Source organism: Argentina silus (assembly GCF_951799395.1).
Source record: "Argentina silus genome assembly, chromosome: 19".
NCBI lineage: Eukaryota > Metazoa > Chordata > Actinopteri > Argentiniformes > Argentinidae > Argentina > Argentina silus.
Window position 1 is genome coordinate 7640967 of NC_139673.1, and position 22939 is coordinate 7663905.

At 44.8% G+C, this 22939-nt stretch overlaps 2 protein-coding genes across 2 annotated transcripts in view; both read right to left on the bottom strand.

The window, feature by feature from the left end:
• Positions 1 to 10773, bottom strand: part of crtc3 (CREB regulated transcription coactivator 3) — a 28805-nt gene extending 18032 nt beyond the window's left edge. Inside the window, exons 1-4 of the mRNA XM_083691013.1 lie at positions 10113 to 10773; positions 5701 to 5811; positions 4141 to 4281; positions 492 to 547 (exon numbers count right to left, since the gene is read on the bottom strand). Of these exons, the coding sequence (XP_083547139.1) occupies positions 492 to 547; positions 4141 to 4281; positions 5701 to 5811; positions 10113 to 10244 (440 nt within the window). The 5' untranslated portion in view covers positions 10245 to 10773. The remainder of the gene's footprint in view (positions 1 to 491; positions 548 to 4140; positions 4282 to 5700; positions 5812 to 10112) is intronic.
• Positions 10774 to 13322: 2549 nt separating this feature from the next.
• Positions 13323 to 22939, bottom strand: part of iqgap1 (IQ motif containing GTPase activating protein 1) — a 31383-nt gene continuing 21766 nt past the window's right edge. Inside the window, exons 20-37 of the mRNA XM_083691521.1 lie at positions 22718 to 22801; positions 22528 to 22599; positions 22088 to 22157; positions 21545 to 21909; positions 21241 to 21404; positions 20534 to 20758; positions 20267 to 20407; positions 19900 to 19984; positions 19052 to 19284; positions 18648 to 18780; positions 18370 to 18472; positions 17891 to 18026; positions 17506 to 17593; positions 17174 to 17383; positions 16912 to 17081; positions 16410 to 16532; positions 15519 to 15627; positions 13323 to 15006 (exon numbers count right to left, since the gene is read on the bottom strand). Coding sequence (XP_083547647.1) covers positions 14893 to 15006; positions 15519 to 15627; positions 16410 to 16532; positions 16912 to 17081; positions 17174 to 17383; positions 17506 to 17593; positions 17891 to 18026; positions 18370 to 18472; positions 18648 to 18780; positions 19052 to 19284; positions 19900 to 19984; positions 20267 to 20407; positions 20534 to 20758; positions 21241 to 21404; positions 21545 to 21909; positions 22088 to 22157; positions 22528 to 22599; positions 22718 to 22801 — 2625 coding nt within the window. The 3' untranslated portion in view covers positions 13323 to 14892. The remainder of the gene's footprint in view (positions 15007 to 15518; positions 15628 to 16409; positions 16533 to 16911; positions 17082 to 17173; positions 17384 to 17505; positions 17594 to 17890; positions 18027 to 18369; positions 18473 to 18647; positions 18781 to 19051; positions 19285 to 19899; positions 19985 to 20266; positions 20408 to 20533; positions 20759 to 21240; positions 21405 to 21544; positions 21910 to 22087; positions 22158 to 22527; positions 22600 to 22717; positions 22802 to 22939) is intronic.

Genomic DNA, 22939 nt, shown 5'->3' on the forward strand with positions numbered 1-22939 from the left:
CTGTCAGAAGCATCTCTGTGGAAGAGGGGCCCCCACCACCACCACCACCACCCCCCACCCCCCCCGGGGCTAACACAGCTACATGATTGGGAATGTCACTTCAAGCATCTCTGGGCAGAGACAATGCAAATGCAAATCTACCTACTACCCTGCACCACACTATACAGTACATTCATAGGATACTCAAAACTATTTCTGATTGGTTGGAGAATGGTTCTGGAAAGAACCAATGTTGTGGCGCCGAGTCCCTTGTGGGTTACACTTACTTACTTACTTACTGAATGTGTGTATTAGCTGATAGGTTGCTTAAAAAGTCCCGCTGGAATAAAAGCATCAGCTAAAATCATCATATTAAAACACCGAACACCAGAAGTGTTCTAGAATCATGAGGTAGGAGGCGGGGAGGAAACGGCTGCTGTTCTAGAATCATCTGTGACACAAAGAAGAAGAGAGAGAGAGAGAGAGGCTGTTTCTGACTGTGGACCACTCACCTTCTCCAGTTGTTGTCCGGGGGAGGGGACAGATACACCGTTCCATACGGAGAACTCTCCATGTAGGGGGGGGGGTGTAGTCAAGGAAACCAATAGTGGAAATACTACAACAACACTCAAGATAACAAAACAGCCGCGTCCCATTCATTCCTAAAAATAGACCAGGGGAGGCTGGTGGAGGTAGAGGCTCATTGTAATGCACGGAATGGAATGAGGGATGGTATCAAACACATGACCATATAGTCATCACATTCAATAAACCAATGATGTTGCAACAAAAGGCCACAAAGAAATTTACACACAAGAAAGCATGATATAAACATGTGCAAATAGGAAAAAAACTAAAACACAAAGACATGTTTATAACAAAACCCAGCGGAGTGGGCGTCGAGAACAATACGGCAGCCCTGTTCAAAGGGTTCTGTGAAACGACACCGGAGCACTAGGGACCGGTCTGGACTGCCCGTGGAGAGAGAGTTCCTGGCATTGTCTCTGGAGGAGTCAGACTTCAGAGTATTGGGGGGGGGGGGGCTTATCCTCGTCTGTTTCTGCTTCTTGACAACTCTGTTGACGCTGTCATCTTTGTTGTATGGAGGACCACATGTTGTTGAAGCAGCAATAACAACGGCAGCAGCAGCGTTGGCTTAAACTAGAACAGAGTAACCAGACTAGGCTTATCTCACTATTCCACATCTGCACGGCCAGGGGCCTGACCTCCCTGGAGAAATTAAGTCATTTTCTACGGAGTGTGGCAGAGAGAGGGAGGGAGGGAGGGAGAGACTTAAGTCCTGTCGCCTGCCAAACCCTATCACTAGACTCTGTGTCGCTCCAATCGGGAGAAAAGCTCCCTGGTTTGAAAGTACACACACTCTCTCTCTCACTCTCACACACTCACACACACACACACACACCTCAGAGCAGTGGAGGAGATGATGTAGGCCTCTACAAGGATCCTGTCTGACTGGTTGTTTCAGTCTGGTCTACATTCAAACAAACACAACTACAGTAATACAGTTTCTAAAGAGGGGTTAGACATGTGAATGACTGCTTAATCCTGATATGAGGATCACAACTCTGTCTGTCTGTCACACACACACCATAAAGCCTTTGAGAACAAGAACAGTGCTTTCCTTCAACAGTGCTGCATGTCAGGCTTACATCAGGCTGTGTGTGATCAGAACCGCATGCTGGTTCAATACCCTGCCTCTCTACCACCAGGAGGCATCATGACACGCACGGCCCCTGTCCCCCAAAGCTGCCCGGAAGGCATGGATGGATTACACCAGAGATTTCCAACATACACTAATTAACCGTGGGCTGCTAATGCAGAGACAACAGAGGAGAGGGGGAATGAGAGACGAACAATGGAGGGAGGGAGAGAGAGAGAGAGGAAGAACACCATTAGAGAGAGGGAGGGCAGAGGGAAAGACAAAGGGAGGGCAGAGAGAGAGAGCACTGTCATGGGGGGCAACTGGGGACAGCAGGTTCAGTTTAATCCAAGAATCAATGATCATCAGTGAGTGAAATCCAGGGGAAACTGGCGGAGGTAGAAATCAGAGGACAGGCTCATTGTAATGCATTGAATGGATCCATGCATTACTGATGACCAACTATTACATCAACATGACATCATTAGGGTTATTGTAACATGGTTCTACTCCAATCAGAGTCAAGTGTGTGATGAAGTGAGAGCACAGATCTCTCTCTCTCTCCCTCTCTCTCCCTCTCCCCCTCTCTCTGGCAGATACACTCATTTGTGAAAAACAAGCTTCCACTGTGAGGGACATCTGGCGCCTACCAACAAAAAAAAAAAAAAACTCAGTGAAAACAAAATTTGGCTGGGGGTTAGTCCTTTACCAGGCCTCTTCCCTCTCCCAGTGCCAAGATCATATGCTGCACGCCGCAGACTCAGTACCAAGGCCACTCGAACACACGCACACGCACACGCACGCGTGCGTGCACACACGCGTGCACACACACACACACACGGAGACCTCTATTTACACAAACAAAGCCGCTGTTTGCGCTCAGCGAGCCAAAAACAAGGAGAGCCTTTGAGAGGCTAGGACCACTATGTGCTGTCTCCTCGTCTGCTGACACATAGGAGCGGAGAGAAAGTGTGAGTGTGTGTGTGTGTGTGAGTAAGTGTGTGTTCACACGTGTTAGCATGGGACCTCAGTTGGAATAAGACATCAAGCCTCCTAACCAAGAGCTGTGGGGGATGGAAGAATCAATTTCATATCAAACATATTCCACTCTCAGCTGCAGCAAGACTGACAAGAGAACACACACACACACACACACACACACACAGGCAGACACACATACAGGCAGACACACACACAGGCAGACACACACACACAGGCAGACACACGCACCAAAGGCAGCCTGTTTCCAAGAGACAACTTCCCAGGAGCTCATTCCACTGTAGCACTAAACTACTCTGTCCACTGAAGTCTATTCTTTTCATCTCTCAGATTCATGAAGCTCTTGACAAACCTTAAAAGGCAAAGACTGCATAATCTCCACAAGAGAACGTATCAACCTCGAGCAGTGAGGAACACAAGACTTGAGTGAGAACAGGCTGAAAACATACATGTTAATTATGTAATGTTAACTCCCAAGCTTTACCGTGAGGTGGTAAAAGCAAAACTGACCTTAGTTCAGCCCTTAGGGGGAAGGTTAACCTCCACCCAGTACAGGGCTCCTGATGGTAGGGTTAGAGTCGCTGGGTCATAATGATGAGGAAGACATTGCCCTTTGACACTGATCTACGGTCAGTTTTGCCCCTCCCTCCACCCTAACGGTTTAAATTAAGGAGTTATGGAAGTAAACTGACAGCAGATTACTCCATGCCAAGGAGTCTGATGTCACAATTTTGTAACTTTTTTTTTCCATAGTGATATACACACAGTCTCACTGTGTAGCTTTCTTACTCAAACTTAAACTCGTTCTTTCTCTCTCTCTCTTATAAAGCAGTCCGTTCAATATGCATAACAGTCAAATCTCTGGCACTCAACTCTTCAAGAACATGTGTTTTGGAGGGGCTGACTGACAACAATACAAACAATACTGTGTTTTCAAAGATACAACTCTCTCCTTTCTTCTTCCATCCTGGGAATCAGAGGCTTAAAGTACTCAGGCCCACTCACGCCAGACCTCCTTCTTCCTACTCACTCATTCATTCATTCAGTCAGAAACCACTCAGCCTGCCTCAGAACAGTCTCTCTCTCTCCCCCTCTCTGTCTCTCACACACACAAAAAACAAAATCTCCCACTGTCAAAGTACATTAAGCCATAGTGAATGGCACTGCATTACATTTTCATATCATAATGACTAACTAAGCCCAAGGCCTCAACAACAGCTGCCCACTCTGGCAAAGGTCAATGAATACGCACAGATAAATTCACACCGCACACACCCCCTGCCGAAAAGACCCACGGCAAGCAAAGGCCAACCAGAGCAACCACCTAGCTCCTGCGCAATGCCCACTGCCAACCGGGGCGCGTTTACAAAGCACATTACATGGCCTTGAATTGTAATGACACTGTAGCTACACTGTGGCTGTAGGTAAGGTATGGATGTATAGCACAGTGCCCTCCTGTCCTGTGAGAGGCCCAGGTGAGGTTGTGGTTGCGGTTCTGGTACTGAAAAGGATATCTGTCGTCCGTGTTTGTCCATGGGTCTGCGGTGGGGGGAGTTGATGCGGTTGCGGTCCCTGTGGACCCTCTCGACAAGCCCATGGTGACGGGTCCCTCGGACTGAGTCCAACCCCACAGGGAAACCACCCTGGAAGAGAGAGAGAGAGAGAGAGGAGAGAGGTTAATAAGAAAGACAAAAAAAAATAAAAAATAAATAAGGAGAGAGAGGTTCATGAGAGAAAAAGTGAGGGGAAAGGGGGGGGGGGGTATGAGAGGGAGAGAAACAGCGAGGGAGAATGCAAGATTTGTTTTTCTTCTGAATGCTAAAGAAAGAGGGAGACTAAGGAGGGAGAATACCAGCGGGATCGACGGGTTAAATAATACTTCATATCTATATCCTCAGAACAAACATGGATACACCCAATGGAAGCAGCCTACACGATGCTCACAAACATCTCACAAGGCATGTCATTCATCACAACACTCAAAACACCAACCAAAAGACATCCTATCGTTGCAAAGAATGAGCACCAACAAATGATTATGATCAAGTGAGCGCAATCCAGCCTGCAGAGCATCCCCGGGGTGGGTGGGTGGAGAGTGAATGGACTCCATTCTGAGAGAGGGGGGCTTTCAGCTGTACCAAGGTTTAGGTTTCTGTACCACGGCCCAGTCCAGGGTTCACTGCGTTAGCCCTCAAAGAGCCATTCTTCACTGCAACAAGGGCACTTTCACCTGGGGCTACTGTATACACGGTAAGTGCTCTCCTCAGAGGGCTGAAACAGATACAGGCCGGCGGCTACAGAGGAACACGCCGCTGTATCAGATTCTCCCTCCGCCACCGCCGCAGTTCTTAGGGGGGCTTCTGAAACCCACTACAGCCAGAGGAGAGAGGAGAGAGCACAGACCTAGCCAAACACTTTGTGCTGCTCATCTGAGTAAGATGAACATCTGAATTATTCAGCGTCCTCCAGAGACGCTGCTTTGGCTCTGCATGTCGGAGACTACAGTTGCTGCGCTGTGCTGCGCTCTCTGTGTGGCGAGAACACTCAACTCTTAAGAGCTTATTGTGGTCTGGCTTCGGGCTTGAGAAAGCTCTATACTTGAGACAGAGAAAAGACAACTAGTTCCTGGTAAAGACAGTAATTGTAAGGTGAGCGTCTGTTTCCAGAATTCTGTCACACTGCAGTTTACAGTAAATGTTGGATGTTGCCGGGAAAGAGGACAAGCGAGGCATAGTTTTGGTTGCACTCTATGCCAAAGCTGTGAGAAGCAGTGTGGAGAGAGGAATGGTGGTGATGTTTAGTTGGATTGTGTCATACACAGTTGTAGCTACAGTACTGCCCTCAGGGCTGAGGGATTGTGTCATACACAGTTGTAGCTACAGTACTGCCCTCAGGGCTGAGGGATTGTGTCATACACAGTTGTAGCTACAGTACTGCCCTCAGGGCTGAGGGATTGTGTCATACACAGTTGTAGCTACAGTACTGCCCTCAGGGCTGAGGGATTGTGTCATACAGTTGTAGCTACAGTACTGCCCTCAGGGCTGAGGGATTGAGAGGCTCACCTGGAAGTCGATGCTGGTGTTGCCGATCTGGTTGACGTTGGGCAGGGAGCCCCCGTAGTACTGTGCCCGCGTCTGGGTCAAACGCAGCTGCTGGATCTTCTGGTACTGCACCTGTCAATCAGAGCAAAAACAACATGGCGGTCACTCTGGGATGAGGGTGGGGGCTATGAAAGCAGGGACATTGTGTGTGTATGTGTGTGTGTAGACATCAAAACATCAGCACTGACCGCAGACTTTTGACTAAGCAAAAACCAATGATTGACTAGAGCCCTGTCATAGCATGGCCTATCCCACCTGTAACAATTCACTAACAGCAGCTGAATTAGACTAGAGTCATGACATCGTCAAAGCTAATTCTAGAGTCACGTCTTCTTTTAACTCGTGACTCGTAGTACCCCTCAAGATGAGGGAGTGAGAACATAGTGGTGGTGGTGGGGGGGGGGGGGGGGGTTCATTAAAGCAACATATGGAGGTAGGGGTGTCAATGATTAGCCGCTAATCGAGCCACTAATCAAGTAAACATTGACTACACATTTAACCGGTTATGCTGATCGGCCATATGATGAATCTATGAGGTCTACTGGAAGGCCATCCACATAAATGGTGCAGATGTTTATAAAGGGGAACAGTTGTAAAAGACACTTTAGAGAACACCAGTTCTTAGAAATGGCCCCCTCCAAAACAACTGCCCCTCCGAATGCATTTCGAAAGAACCCACACACCACAGACCTGGGCTTGTTCAGCCAAGGTAAACAGTTTCAATTATCAATTCCGATCAGGAATAGGCAAATTCGGGGGGCGTTTCTTCCTCACAATAACGAAAGGACAAAATTTGAATCTCAAAGACTGACCTCATTCGATGTTATCAATGGGTTTACACAGATGGGAAAGACCATCTCTCTGAGAGAAGGGCATTACTGTAGCACTGACAAGAGGCCATGTCGAAACACGAGGACCTGGGGGCATGTCGAAGGACCTTTAGCCTCCTGTTTTGACTGAATGACATTGTGATTAACACACAACATGACTTTGGCTTTAGGAGTTCACTGTGTCTGGCAAGACAGCAAAACCCAGAGGTGTTAAAGATGGACTTATCTTGCCTGCCGGAGAAATCCATCAATGTTCCTGCCCGCCTGAGCGTGAAAAACCACACCCGCCTTCCTCAAGACAGTCAGTCAGAGCAAGTCAAAGCCAGAGCAAGTGTGGGGGGGGTTTCCCCAAAAAATGCTAAACAAACTCTCTCTCTCCAGAGCTGTCAAAAATAAACTCCCTCCATTCCTCCCTCTCTCTACTGGAGTGGACATAGGCTACCTGACAGATCATACCTTTATGACACCAATTACAAAACAGGTGCAGCTTCCACCAAAGTTGTAACATGCTTCTCAGCTGCTTAGGCAAAGCAGGGTTCAGGTGAGAGATAACAGGGAGGCATCCCTGTTGGACGGAATACACACTACTTTGCACACACACGCCACCCACATCCTGCTTAATCCACTAGATGTGGTGCTTAAAAGTATGTTCTTTCTTCATCCAAGAATAGAACGGAGTAGCCAAATACTTTTTATAACAAGCAAAAACCAACTAAGGGACACAATGCCACAGAGCTTGCGGTGAGATCATTCCCATGGGTAAAGGGGGAAATCCAGGCGATTTTCCACAACAAATCATACTGCAGTCCTGATACAACTAGCCTAAGAATAAACTGGAGAGGCAGAGAATATGCAGACCATGAAGGTATTTCTAAGGGTCAGATGACTTACTGAATATGCTAGTCTGCAACAGCTCTGTAGGCCTATTGTCAATGAAGAAATAAGCATATTAGGAGTTTGAGTGTTGATCAAAGTGAGCTGAATAAACTCCCCAAAGTAGCCCATGTTTTGGGATGTAGCCTTACCTACCACCCACGGCGCTTGAGAGAAGTATCGGGTTACAGTCAGGTAATGGGACTCGTGCCACTCAAGCACTTTCAACTTCAGCCTCTAGTCACCGTTGCAAACGTTGAAACAGCGATGTCTAATTACAGATGTTTGCTGGCAACGTACCTTCTGGGCCAGCCTGAGCGACTGCACCATCTCACTGGGCCTCTCTGTTTCTCAGGGGTCACTGACAGTTCATACCTTATAGGCAACTTTCAGCATAGCCTCAAAACCACATCCTCTTTGACGGGCCATTTCAAACTCCCTTCCTCATAAAAGAACACATTGTGAACCAATGGTATGGAAATAGCCGAACGTGAATGGAGCCTTTATATTTTCCCAGGAGACTTTGTTTTCATTTCTGTGTGTACTGAAATGAAAGTACATGGAGCCTCAATTTTTCATGAGGTGCAGGCAGGGAAGCAAATCAAAGAGATTCCGATGTAGTTTAGCGATTGAGTTGGTGGTACTACGTAGGCATAATGAACCTTCATGGGAAAACAGTGCCACAGAACTGTAAGTGGAGAGAGAGCCTGGATGTAAATCATACTTACTCTTATTTAGAAAAATGTAAAACGAACAGGGTATTGGAATGACTTAGTTGTTGAAAGCGTGATATAGGCTATGACTTTAAAAGCAGTTGAGAATTGACTGAAGTGATAGGCTTAGAAACTTCAGTAACAGAGTAAGAAAATGGAACATTTCGCGGGGCACAACAAGTGTTCTTCACAAAGGGAAAAAAAACATCCAAGCCGCACACAATCCTGGATAACTGTGACTACACAAGGAAACACGGATGAGAGGAATTATGACTAGCCTATATAGTCAATAGTCTCCTTAGGACGATGTTGTGAAGTGAGTGTTCCACTCACACAGTTAGACTTAATCTTCCATGTTTAACAGGTCACAAACCACAAGGCTGCCAGACATCTGATGTCTATGACATAATGTAGCTCAGTTAGTCACTGATCCACATATTATCTCACTTCAATGCACAGAGCAGATACAACCTAACCTAGACCTACAACAAGCAGCAGCAATGCTGTAACAAGGCTGTAGTGTACTCAGACAATAGTAATGTCGTCTTCAACTTGGTAAACTGTAAGCAGGCCTACCCCTTTCAATGTTGTGTGACGGTGTGTGGTTTGATTCAAGTAGATTTCCAATAATTCCTGGTGACATATGGACAACACTGTGCTTGCAGATTCCAGATATGACAAAAGGTGAGATCAGTTTGACACATAGCCGTAGTAACAGAAGCAACGTCCGATGTTCCGCTTGCTTGGTACTTCAACAGTATAATACACTACTAGTCATCCTATCAAAACAAAACCCTGGCAGAATTAGATCTGATGAATAGTTGGCAGGTTGACACAGTGGCACAGAATCTTCCTTCACAGCTATGAAGCTGCACATGGTTGTTACTCTAGGTGTGTTGTAGTTGGCAGATGAGGCAGGGCTGGTATGCATCTACACAAGGTCTCCAGCAAGCTGCTGACATTAATGCAAGAATGCCCTTGCTATCATAACAATAGACCTAACAACGCTTCAAACACTGCAGGCTGACTCCGGGTAAAACCAGGCATGAGTCACCAAAACAAACGCCCCCAATAACCCTACTTTTTTCTTTCACACAGAGAAGTACAGGGGACCTTGAGGGCTGTGGAAGATAACAGCAGCATGACTGCCTGGCCCACTGAGCAGCCATTCATGAACTGCTCATTCACAATAGGAGGGATTGATTGAATGTCACCTCATCAATGGAGAGTGAAATAAAATGACCTAATGTAAAATGTAGGGAGACCAGTTAAAGGATGATTTTGTTAGATTTAACATGTAAACTAGGTGTTTTAGCAGGAGGCCTATTTGTCTTAACACTTGTGGAGGACTGCCTAACTAGATGTTGCATAACAAAGAGGGTTGTGATCTGTAAGTGCAAACAAATTCAAAATCTGGAATTCCAAATTTGGAATAAAATTGCATGCATAAATGTGCCAGAAAATTATGATTTATCAGTAAAAAAAAAAAAAATAATAAAAATAAAAAAATCTCTATGAATGGTAATGCAAGATATAAAACAAAAATCTTACAATTCAACTTTGAAATCAGGCCAGGGCGTGTTTATTCACTAGGCTAATTGCATAGGAAGATTTATTGCTGAAGGCAAAATAGTGGCGCCATCATAATTACCATATCTGTTTCGCTTTGGAACATTTCTGATTCAAAACAGTCCATCCATAACACACAAGAATAAACAGAATACTGTGATACACTTCAGAACAAGTTTGACAGGTGTCCTCTTGGTCGTTATTATCCACCCACCTCTTGCCTGCTGAGAATACACACCTGCTGCCCAGTTATCTGTATCATTTCACTGTGCTCAACCGTCGTTATTGTAAACTAAACTGGATATGTATAGTTACTAGCGTGATAACCAAACCATACAGAAATAATCACACTTAATAATTCGATATTTATAGACTGGGATCTGCTTACCCTTGAGACAGTGAGATCTGTCATAAGCTGTTCGAAGGCCCGCGTCTCCTCAGCTTGCTTCTGGTTGTGTAGCGCTATCTTTTCGCTGAACTTCCTCGGGTTTGAGCCACCCGAGCCCGGGGATCCGGACATTGTGTGGGCCGCACAGTTTTAAAACTTTACTTTGAAAATCGTTAATTGAGTGTTTCGCGGCAAAAAGTCTCGCTCAAGTGTGTTATCCGTCCACTAGTAGGGAATCCATTAGTGCGGTTTCAAAAATAGTTGTTAACAAATCTTAGGTTAGCTAGACAATTAGCAACCTTGTTAGCTAACCAGCTGACAAGTGTTTGTAAACAAATAGGTTAATTTCCCAAAGAGATTGTGGTCTTTACTACAAGTATACCAAGGGGTCGAATATATTTAACACGCAAGAATCAAAGTTCCTTATGTTATATAAAACTTTTATGCAATATGACCTGTTGTCAAGACGAGAACACATTTACCTAGCATTACAACAACTTGTTTGAATCCCAATCCGTTAGCTAACTAAACTAGCTAGCTAGTAGTGCAAACAAGCTGCATTTCTTTAGCTCACAATTTCGCAGTTGTCAATTAGCATTTTCATTACATAACCAATATTGCATTGCAGCTAATGCATAACGTTACTTCTTGAAGCTCGTAAAATGGTCATTTCAAGCAGTAGCTAGCCATCTAGGTAGCTCATATTTTGACAAAAAAATGATGCTCATCGACACGTAGCTAGCTAGCTAACAAAATTGCGACACCAACAGTTGCAGAGAGGGAAAGCGTTGATTTGGCCAACACTTCCCTTAGCTAGCAAGGATTTCGAAATTTCAACAAGTGTGCGAAGACCAAGCACTAAAATCGATACTAACGTTACCGGGTAGCAATGAAACGAAGCCCGCGATGAAGGAAAATAATAATAATCCACTGTCGTATCGAGTTAAAAAACAACGCTTTCGATTCTAGTCTTCAGATTATCCACACAGGCAAATCGACTGTCACTGTTTCAACTCCTTATGATATTCAGCAAGTACTACACACTCAAATGCATGCAGGAGCTAAGTCACTAGGTCTGGTTGTCTCTCAAACCGAACAAGTGCCCTCTTAGCGTTTAATCGCTCCCGGATTGTAGTAGACTACTGCCAGATTCTAGGTGTCAGTTTTTGTTTCAGATCACCATCGTCCGCTTGTTTGGTTTACTCAGATCCCTTTGCCCAAAGTGATCCTCCTGCATGAAAAACACCAGTCTGAGACTGTACAACAACTTCAGTACCTATTATGTCCACAAGAGGCCAATGAAGGATTGTTAAAGGGAGGTTTTTAACATTGAAACATTTCAGAGCCTTTCCTGACACCCCATAAGGTTGCCAACAATTACCTGTCAAATGCCTATGTTCACTGGATCCCTAACCACCCCTTATGTACTTACAGGCCTGAAAAGATTGGATAGATGTGTCTACCTGGCATACTAGAGGGCAATGGTGTATCTATGGTGCTTACAACTCTCAAATTATTACAGATCTACACAAGTGTGTAGAGGGTAGCCTTATCTTGCAGAACCAGACAGTGTGCCTAGGAATATTACTCCAGCAGTCTGGGATGAGATTTAGGGGGTAGGGGCTAGAGGTTTCAGCGAGAAGAATCTAGCTGTCCCCTGGCCTTATCATATGAAATTGAACTAAGAACCCATTGTGTGCAATAATTTTAAAGAGTCATTGAAAAAATGTTTTGTTGCATGCTATTTCACATTGTACATTATGTGTGACCCAGAATAATCTGAGTAATTTATCTGTTTTCATTTACTTAAGATTCCTCTTGAAGTTCACATCCTTCTCCTTATCCACTTACATTACATTTACATTTGATCCAAAGCAATTTACAATAAGTGCATTTGTCTAAAGTAAGTGAATCAACTATAAATCATTAATCATAAGTACAACCTTCGATAAGAACAAGTTCCATCGGTCGTCACAGTGCTAGAGAAAGGAAGAAAACAAGTTGTTGTTTTTCAGCACAGTAAACATTGTTATTGCACTGTGTTGACAATTACATGTGTGTTTCCCATTATGTTCTATTCACCGTATGAATCATGGTGTCCAGTGTTCCGGATCATTCCAGCACATCATTATAGCAATAGAAACCATTGTGTTTATGTTTGACTCATGTTTGAAATACTGAAAAAGAAGGAAAATAAACAGCCTAAATTAATTCTTTGAGACAGATCCTCTTTTTTTCCTATTGAAGTGTGCATGTGAAATTGTTCACTTGAAATGGCTTAAGAAACATCTTTGTTATATGCCATGCCACTAGGTTAATTGCAGCTAAATTACTGTACAACATAACCTAAATGCTTGTCATTGCATCCTGTCTTTTTGTGTTGTATCCTCATGCACTGTCTTCACGACAGTGGAAACACTTGAATGGAAAGGAACCTTACTCCTTCTCCCTCGTCCCCTAACCCTTACCAATACTCTTGGAAGTCTGTTTGCTTGTTTTTCATTGGCATATGCACCAGGCATATTTGCATTTCTGTGTTTTACCAAATGTATGCAAATTATTAGGATGTTCTTTCAAATGTGCTTTTCATTCTTTGTCCTAAATGGAACCGAGCTGTCCCATCTTCCATGGACATACCAGACCAGGGGTGAGTTTCTCTAAAGCTAAAGTAGTACTTTATCTCTTTTGACAATCCCGGCCCACTCTCCCCTAAAGCATCAGAGTTCTTCATTTAACAAATTTTGTTTGTACTTATCTTATCTAATTTATCTTCTGTGCATGAACTACTTTAGCTACAAAGCTTTTGGGAAACTGACAGCTGGTTGATGTCCATAGGAGTGGGAAACTCCAGCCATAACACAATATACTTATTAAGTTCATGGCTCTACATGAAAATAAATCCATAAAATTACAAATGCTTCGCCTGATAAGTCACCAAAGGTATCTCACAACAAGAACTCTTAAATAGGAATAATTCAAGAGGACCACAATGGAAATAAGTCCTAGACTGCATTGTGTATTATCCTCAATGATTTTTATAATGTACATGCATGTATCTTTTTTATATATATATATATATATATATATATATATATATATATATATATATATATATATATATAAAATGTGTTTGGTTTTAAAATGGTAAAATAAAAGAAACTACATTTAAAAAAAAAAAAAAGAAATGGTAAGTGAAAAAATGATAACATATTGCAATAATAAAGCTTTATTATTTTAAAACATGTAAAACACATTCAATGGACTGTAATTGAGGGCAACACATACTGTAGCACAGAAAGAGCATGGTCTGCTAACTACATCCTGGCAGGAGCCAGTGTTACACAACATCAATACAGGGATACACTATGAAAAATTGACATCTCATAGAGGGCAGTACATCACATTTTCCAGTCCTCTTGAGACACGTCTAATTATAATACAACGATTTATGTTCGAAAAAATGTTTCTTTTGGTCAGAAATAGTGGAGTAAAATCTACTGGACGCATAAAGAAGTAAGTACAGTATGCATTATGCCATAATACTGTACTCTAGACTTAAGTGTTTATACCTTGGTTGCATTTGGAGCGATCAATGATCTATATAGATCTGTGGGGGCAATAGCACAGCAAAATAGCTGGCTACCATAAGTTACCATGTTTAGCTAATGATTACGGAGAAGGACAACTTTGCTGTGTCTTTAACTTTCTAGATGTTAACTACTGTATGATTGGAGGACTGACAACACTTAAAATATAAATAAGGACAGTTTTTGTTTATAAATGTATTCAACAAAAAGCATGATAAGACATCTCTTCTGTACGGAATGTTCACTTTAGTCTCTACTTGGATAGACCACTTCCTATGCTTATAGTAGATTTGCAGGCTATTTAAAGCTATACTGCTAGCATGATGTCATCAACATGCGTCTCTTGAACTGTGTTTCAGATACTAGGAAGGAGAGCCTTTGGAATAGGAATTCCTGTCTGTAGCTTGTCTGAACTGAAGCATGTGAAAAATAACAATACAAAGTTATCAGGGAATAACAATGAACATGCATACAGCAAATGTTTGACGTGCTGGAAGTGCATGGGCATCAAGTATCTATGTCTCTTTCCTATGTGTCATGCTTTGTGACCTGGTAGAAGAGCTAGGGTAAGGGGAGGGAGGGGGGAAGGGATCGTGCAGTAGGCCTGAGAGGAGACATTACCCCTATATAATATATAATAGCACTTTGGTATTGGTGAAGGGGAGGCTGAGGCCAGGCCAACAGCTTGCATATAGATATATCTGATGAGCCAGGCATGCTAAAGGGACAGTTCCTTTTGACTAGCCTAGCGTATTTAAAAAAAAAAGGAATAAAACATAGTCTCATTTACATAAAACGTACATTCTACAAATATTCCAAGCTCATGCAAATATTCGTAGTTTGCGAATATTCCAAGCAAACTAATAACGACATAGTAAAAAGATTTCTTAGACCTTTGACCATTTGACCACAAATACGCAACAAGCAAAAAGACTCCAGCAGGCTTCCATGGCGCTGGCATGCTCTTAGGACTTTTCCATGGAGAATAAGGCACATACCATACGGTGAACAAGGCACATAAACGATGCACGGGTGTATCTAGAGTAGTGCAGAGGGGAGGGAACCCAGAGGAGATCAGGCGGAGGCGGGGCCAGGCTTTTAGCATGTCTCTGTAAGTGGGTTGTTCCGTTCTCAACAGTGTTTGTAGCCCCTCCTTCTCTCTCTATCTCTCTCTCTCGCTCTGTCTCATCCCTCTATTTGCCATAGAACTTCTTGTTGAGCAGGAAGATGAGCAGGTTGACGTTGATGGTGGCCCTGTCGAAGAGCTTCATCACGGCCACGCCTTCATACTGGAGCTGCAGGAGGTCCTGAGAGAAAGAGAGACAGAATACCATTATCTTTTCCATTGACTTTTAAGTCAATTCAAATCAAAACAGTTCAGCATCACAATTGTGTTGTCTACGATTCATGTGATCGTTTTGATATGTAAACCCACATCGCCTAGGGGACAAATGTCTTCCACCTTGTAATTCATGTCATAATTCAAGTAAAAGCAAAGGATGACTTTTAGTTTTAGTTAATATGTCCGTATTGTATTTATGGTTTATATTGTTTGTATTCTTCTTGTTGTAAAGCACATTGAGACAATTGTCTTTGTGAAAAGCACAATACAAATACATTTAAAAATATATAAATGTTTTAGGGCATTTTAGGGCAAATTAGGGCATTTCTGCTTTATTGGGATAGAGACAGTAGAGACTGACTGTGTGCTACGCCACTAAGCACCCCGATACCAATACATTTGATTGGTTGATTGAAAGTATGGAGGTTGTAGGAAAGGAAGGGCCCTTGGCAGTGAGAAAAATATGCTGTACAGTACCTGGTACTCTAACATTAACGTCTCCAAGTGGACTCCCATGAACTTGGCCTTCACGTCGAACACTCCCACCATCTCTGACGGAGAGATCTCAAAGATAACATTCTTGAACCTGGGAGGAGACGGGGAGAACAAAGGAGAAGAAGAAGACCCATTAATTCGGAGAAGCATCTACAGTCATCAATGATCGGGGGAAATTGACCAGCAGTGTACCCCAGGTTCAAGGCTGCTCTGTAAATCAACCCTAGGCGTATAGTAACTCCTCAAAATGGAGAGATCCATAGATCACCAATCAATGACCTCATCTGGTAATGCAATAGAACATACAGTACAACTGGATTCCATTTAGAACAGTGAGACCTGCCCTGGATTGAGCGGTTAGGAATGTGTTTGTGTTGGCATGGTCTCCATGAGCAGGTGCAGCTCGATTCTGCATGGGTAGGGTCACTATGCAGGTGAGGATTACAGGGGCAAGTCGAAACGGTGGGCATAGAGCCAAATCACAAGTGTGTGCCATTCATACATTGTGGTGTAAGGCATGCACGTATGCAGTTCAACAAGTTCATACAGTACAGTAGATGCTGGTGGAAGTAGAAATCGGAGGACAGGCTCATTGTAATGCATGGAATAAGGAATCAGCCCGTCCTCCGATTTCTGCCTCCACCAGCCTCCCCTGCATACAGGTTCACACACTGTATATCATTGTGCAGTAGGCTGGTCGTCATTGTCATGCACTTTATTACACCCATAAAATGGGTGTTTTTTTTTTTTTTCTTTTAATGTGATTAAAATGTGTAAAAATGTTGACACACAGACCTGGTATTCAGAGAGAGAGAGAGAGAGAGAGAGCACACTGGAGTACAAAGAGGTATTTGTTGTTGTTGTTGAACTTACTGGTTGGTCTGCAGGTCCTCGATCTCGATCAGCACACCCTTCTCATGGAGGCGAGCTGCGGTGTATTTCTGGGACACCTGTTTACTCTTCTTGGCCTTGGTGTCGCCTGGTTTCTTAGACGGCCTGGGGAGAGAGAACAACATCTGTCCATACACTGTCTTACACACTCACACCATAGACATACTCTACACAGCCAGAAGACTTTCTACCTCACGTAAGGAAGTTCCCCCAGCTTAACATTACAGTAGTCCAAAGCAAAAACCATGCCAATAACTGATAATTGCTGGATTCCATTGCAGCCTCCACCCTGTTTTCCTTAGCCTTACAGAGATGAACAGTATAATATTATTATTATTATTATTATTATTATTATTATTATTATTAACAACAACAACAGGCAGGCCACAAAGAGCTTCACCCAAAAGGAGAAAGAAAACAGGGATAGGAAAACAAAAACAGGGTAATAACAGTGTGATGCAGTACGAGGTGAAAGGTCACTCACTTGCCCTTGTTGCTGGCCAGGTTGTCCATGCAGGTCTTGATGTACTGGTTGTAGTAGTCAATCTGCACGTTGTAGAAGGTGGTCTTTGAGTTGAGGGCAGTGTTGGTCTGCTGTAGTTTCACCAGCTCTGCCTTCCTCCGCTGACGATACCGCCGCTGATTTCTGATGTCCTGTAACACACACACGCTTATTAACACACACACACACACAGACACACAGACACACAAAACCCTTTGATGATGTGAGTGGAGCTGTACAGTACCTTGGCAATGTCGTTGATGAGGTCCTGGTACCGGTTCTCGGGGTGCACCTTGCCCAGCTCCGCCAGCCTCTGCAGGTTGCTCCGGATCTTGTCCTTCTTGCCCTGCAGCGTCAGGCTGTCGTCCACCACCGGCTTGACCTGCTTCATCTTCTCTGGCGTCTTGGCGTCCCGGATTGCCCTCCTCTGCATCGCACGCTGGTACTCCACTTCCTGTGTGGTTTACCAATCAGGATGTTAAGTACTGTTGTTGGTGAAAGTATATGACTGCTGCTGTTGTTGTGTGTGCTCTTTAAGATTACAATTCAGAAATGTATCTCATGCCAGTGTCTGACCTGCTCAGGGCTGGCTGCCGACTCCAGGATCTCAGTGAGCGTGTCCCCGGGCTGGAAACGGATCACGTCCACTATCAGCCTCTTGGTGCTACACAGACACAGAGAGAGGGTGTAGATTCACATACAGTACGATAGTGATGGCTCCACCTAGCCCTGCATTAGGTTCAGTGGAGGATAGTGGAGGTAGAAATCGGAGGATGGGCTCATTTAATGCATGGAATGGAATGATTTCTTCCCCCCACCAGCCTACCCTGATTAGACTTAGAGTAGCCCTATTGCCTTCACACATGATGCAGTCCCATCAGAGACATGTGAACATGGGATCTACCCCATGATCTACCCTAGCTGCTGTAAGTTTAGGTTTTGCCCCAGGCTAGATCCTTACTTGAGCAGGAGAGTCTTGGCGTCCATTTCAATGTTTGCCTCTCCGGGGACGTCAAACTTGTTGGCGAGGGTGAGGGACACCTCTGTCTTCCCCATCATCTCCCTGTTGGGGTCTCCCGGGGGGAGAGGGTTCTCACCTGGAGGGGAGGAGAGAGTCAGGGTCGGTCAGGCATACAGAGTTTGGCGTCCAGGCCCTCATCAGGAGAGGCTGGTGGAGGTAGAAATCGGAGGACAGGCTCATTGTAATGCATGGAACGGAATGTGGAATGATACCATTGCTCATTGCATTCCATGCATTACAATGAGCACGTCCTCCGATGTCTACCTCCACCAGCCTCCCCTGGTCCTCATGTACTGTATGGGTGGATTCTTACGTCACATGATGTTCCACACTAGCGGCCTAGCCCCCGCTTAAAATAATGTATACATGATGGTTTGAACAGAAAGTCTAGGGGGAACCGTGTACTTGTCTGAACTCACCGATGAGGGCCTCAATGGTGGGCACCTCTCCCAGGTCCTCCAGCAGCTCGTGGATAGGGTCGTTGTGCTCCGGAGCGATGGCGTCCTGGTGGTCTAACAACAGCTGGGAGGGAAGGCGCAGACATGACGCTCAGTCACAGAAGACAACAACTGCTACCAGGACCTCATTTACGACAAGGTACCACTCACCACTAACCACTTGAAAGGATTTCTCTGTAGTGTGTGCGTGTGTGAGAAAGAGAGGGGGAAACAGAAAGACAGAGAGAGAAATTACTCACCGTGTGTGTGTTGATGACTTCTCCAATGGAGATGTAGATCACAGGTTTGGTGAGTGTGACCAGGTCAGAGTACTGATCCACGTTGAACTTGTCTTCCAACGAGGGGACTTCACATGCTGCCAAGAAGAAACGCCTACAGAGGGAGAGAAGAGGGAAGCGGAGATGAGAGGAGGGTGCACACCAGAAAGAAAGAGAGTGAGAAAATCAGAAATCTCCAATAGGAGGTACAAAGAGAGAACGACAGTGAAGAGGGGGATGAAGAAAGAGAAAAAAACAATGTGCAAGACAGACAAGACCTGCAGAGAGAGAGACAGAAATACCTGCTGAGAGAGACACAGACAGACTGACAGGAGAGACAGAGAGAAAAACAGACAGACAGACAGACAGACACACATCAGTCCTACCTGAACTTTTGGTAGGAGGTGCTGAGATACTCATTGATGGGGTTGAGGTGGGCGTTGTCCCCCAGGAACATCTTATTGGACGCCGCGTGCTGCAGCATCTTAGCGATCGAGCCCAGGTTCCTTCGCTGGTCCGTGGTCAGCTGACCTCCAGCGGACAGGTCGATGATGTCGAAGGCATCTGGCGCTACAATGGCCGGGTTCATGTAGCGATAGTACAGAAGGTTTCCTATGATCTGAAACACAATCACATACATACAATCAATGATTGGATGGGTCATATTTGTGTTGTCATTCAGATTTGCTTTGTGTCCCAATCAATCTAAACTGCTTCCTTTTGTAGTCTCTTTTCCTTAATGACCAATGATATTGGACTTGAGAAGTGAAGCAATATCCAGTCTATTACTAATTGTAGCCGTGAGGGGAAGCAGATAAGGGAGGGAACATCTTGGGGAGAATTGGGATGCAGCCTGTATGTCTGAAGGGAAGAGGAGGAGAGCAGAGAGAGAGAGGTGTGGCTCACCTTGTCTGAGCAGGCAGAGAGAGGGAGAGCATGCCCCCACAGAAGAGAGGAGAGGAGGCTGGAGCAGGCCAATCAGGAAGAGAGGGATGAGGAAGGAAACAAAGAAAAGAGGGAGAGAAAACATGGAGGAGGGAGGAGAGATAACGGAGAGAGGTGGTGGGAAAGAGAGAGAGAGAGAGAGAGAGTGAGAGAGAGGAGGAGGAGGAGGAGGAGAAGAAAACCAGTCTCAGTAAATAAGAGCGATAGCAAGTGAAGCACACCAGGGTATGCAGTAGAACAGTGTAAAGCTAGTAGCAACGTGCGCTTGTCAAGGTGAGAACGGACAAACCTTCAGAAGCTCATCCTCTGTGGCGTCTGGGAACTTCTCATGGAGAGTGTCCTTCAGCACTTTTGAGATGAAGCGCATCCCATACCTGACACACACGACAACATAAGTAAGTGACTCCTTACCTGACAGATGGGATTTAATTCAAAATAAAAACAAAAAACCCTGGAAAAAATTCTAATCAAACCAAATGCTACTAGATGCTGGACACTAGATACTTTAACTACAGTGGCTGAGCAGCTTGTGGACAGTACTAAGTACTGTACCTACAGGGTGGCTACAGGGGAGGCAGTGAAACAGCAGGCCCTACAGACATTGAGGAGTGGATCATGCATCCATGTTACAGTATAGTGAAGCAGAGACAACTTACGGGATTTTGTCCACTGAGACGATGATAGCGGAGAGGAACTTGTCTGTGACAGTCCTCATGTTCTTGATGGAGGCTTCCAGACGCGTCCTCACCTCCTCATGACTCATAGCCTGCTCTGGTGTCACATCATAGGGCAGCTTACTGTTAGAGAGGATACAGAGGGAGGGAGGGAGGGAGGGAGAGAGAGAAAGAGAGTCAGTTGACTTCAAAAGCTGCAATTATGGTTGTTTCTTGTTTGCATATTCCTATGATTGAATCCTCTCTCACCTGGCCTCTCCGGTTTGCGTCTCCATCTGGTTGACCCAGCTCTTGTAGATGTCCACAGGATCCGTCTTGATGTTCAGCGTCTTGTCATCCATGATCTCCTTGACGACGGGCGCCAGGATCTGTCGCAGTGCATTCTGGCCCCGCGCCCCTCGATTGAAGCTCACCACCATCTTGATGACTGTGGGGTTGCCTGTGACAATCTCTTGAATCTGGTCCACTTTGGACCTGAGGACACAGACGTTACACACTTACATGTTACATTGTTCATTCAACACACAGTTTTATACAATGTTAGACATTACCATATTGTTATGGTACAGTAGATTGTCTGGTGTAATCTAAACTGTCATGCGCTGTAGTGAATACTTATGAAGCCTCTAGACCAGTGATCCTCCACCCTGGTCCTGGAGAGCTGCAGTGGGTCCTGGTTTTTGCAAAAGCCTGCAGTACTGCAGCTCTCCAGGACCAGGAGAGGGATCACTGTTCTAGACTTGTTCAATTGTAATTTACAGTTCATATGGCCATTGTGGGACCAGCAAATAGTTTTCTATTTCATAGTAAATGTCTGCCCTCAGTAAATTGACAAACAGCTTTTTGATTACTTTTGATACAGACTAGAGTGTCTGATGGAATCATAGTATCTACAGTATACATTACTATTGATAAATCACTATTGACTAGTGTCTGATAGCATCTCGCTCGCTCACTTGATTTCCTCCTGCAGGGCAGTCTTGAAGAGCTTAAGCAGCAGGTACTCCTCCCTCTGGTTGGAGGCGTAGTTGTACAGGGTGAAGATCACAGAATCCATGAACTTGGTGGACTTGTTCTGGGGCATCTGGAAGATCAGCTTGGCCAGGTAGGTGGGGTTCGTCTGGGGGGAGGAGAAAAGACAAGATTAGATTAGATACAACTTTATTGTCCATCCAGGGATGGAAATTTGTCTTTCAGATCATCTAGCTGGCTGGCGATATAGGTGTACTTTGTATTTGTTTGGTGTGTGTGTTACTGTACCTGTAGCAGGTAGAAGAGGTACTGGTAGGCCTCCAGTTTGAGCCTCTTCTCCTTGCTGAGGGCCTTGAGGCCTCCTCTCTGCTTGTTCATCATCATCAGGTTGGACAGCTGGCCTTTGTTCTTCTTGGTCAGCTTCTTGCTGTGAGACACCACCTCCTGCAGCGTGATCTTGTTCTTCACCAGTAGGCCAATCTTAATGTCCATCAGGTTCAGGTCGTTCTCCAGCTGCTGATTAGACCGGATGTTGGTGACCACTTCCTCCCGGAGCCTCATCAGGTCCAGCTCCTCCTGGAAGTCTTGGTCGCTGTGGTCCAGCAGGTGGACGAACTTACGCACCACCGCCATGGGAGGGTCCTCAGCGTTGACTGAGAGAGAGAGCGGGGGGGACAGGGATGTAGGGTCAATGATGGATGCCAAGTGTGATCGGAATTTGCTTACTACTGCTCAGTTTGTTTTCACAACAGTCCAGTTGTGCAAATTCTTAGTGCTTAATGATCAAGTGAAAAGCATTATGAAAGTGCAGTCTATCCCTATCATACTCACTGAGGGTCTTGTAGTCATCTCTGGCCTTGTTGGCTCTGATAAAGGCCTGAATCTTCACCACATCATTGATCTGAAACAGAGCAAACAGCAATCACTTCCCTAATCAATACCATACGCAGAGAGACAAACATTACCACGGTAAATCTGCTATGAGTCAGACTGTAGATGACTAGGATAGACATTTACACAGCGCTTAATGAGCAATATACTCTCGTTATGGCCCCAAGGACAGAGAGTAAAGGTCAATGGATGCGTCATGGCAGACTGGAGTCGACAGGCAACATGACATAGTGCTTTGATTACGCAACGACCACTATGTTTATTTAGCGTTTTCATCTTAGTGAGCTCAAATCCAAAGCAACTTCTCGATGATGAAATATTCATATTAATTCTCTATGAATGATTATGTAACGCTCCTCAGAGGGATATGGGCAACTCACATGATCCTTGAAGTACTTTGTACGGTCTCTGTACTTCTTGCGAGCTTGGTGCATCCTAACCATTGCTTGGATCTGAAAATGTAAAACAAATGAATACTCAACTGCATATTCCTGTACAGCTACAATTTCCAAAACAATGCCATCTTTTTTAAGTTTACCATGAACGCAAGCAGACCAGGGGGGACATTACCTTCACAGCTTCCTCACTGTGGTCCTTCAGGAACTCCTTCCTCTTATTGAAGTTCTTCCTCTGTTTGCAGCCTCTCCAGTGAGCCTATCAGGGTTGAGGGACATGAAGAGGTGAGGGTCAGATCAGAGAGATAAGTAGGTACAGTCAGAGAGTTGCTGCTTCAGTCGACACACAGTGGAGCACCATCCCTGAGACACGGATTAATCCCTGTAATAACAAGCT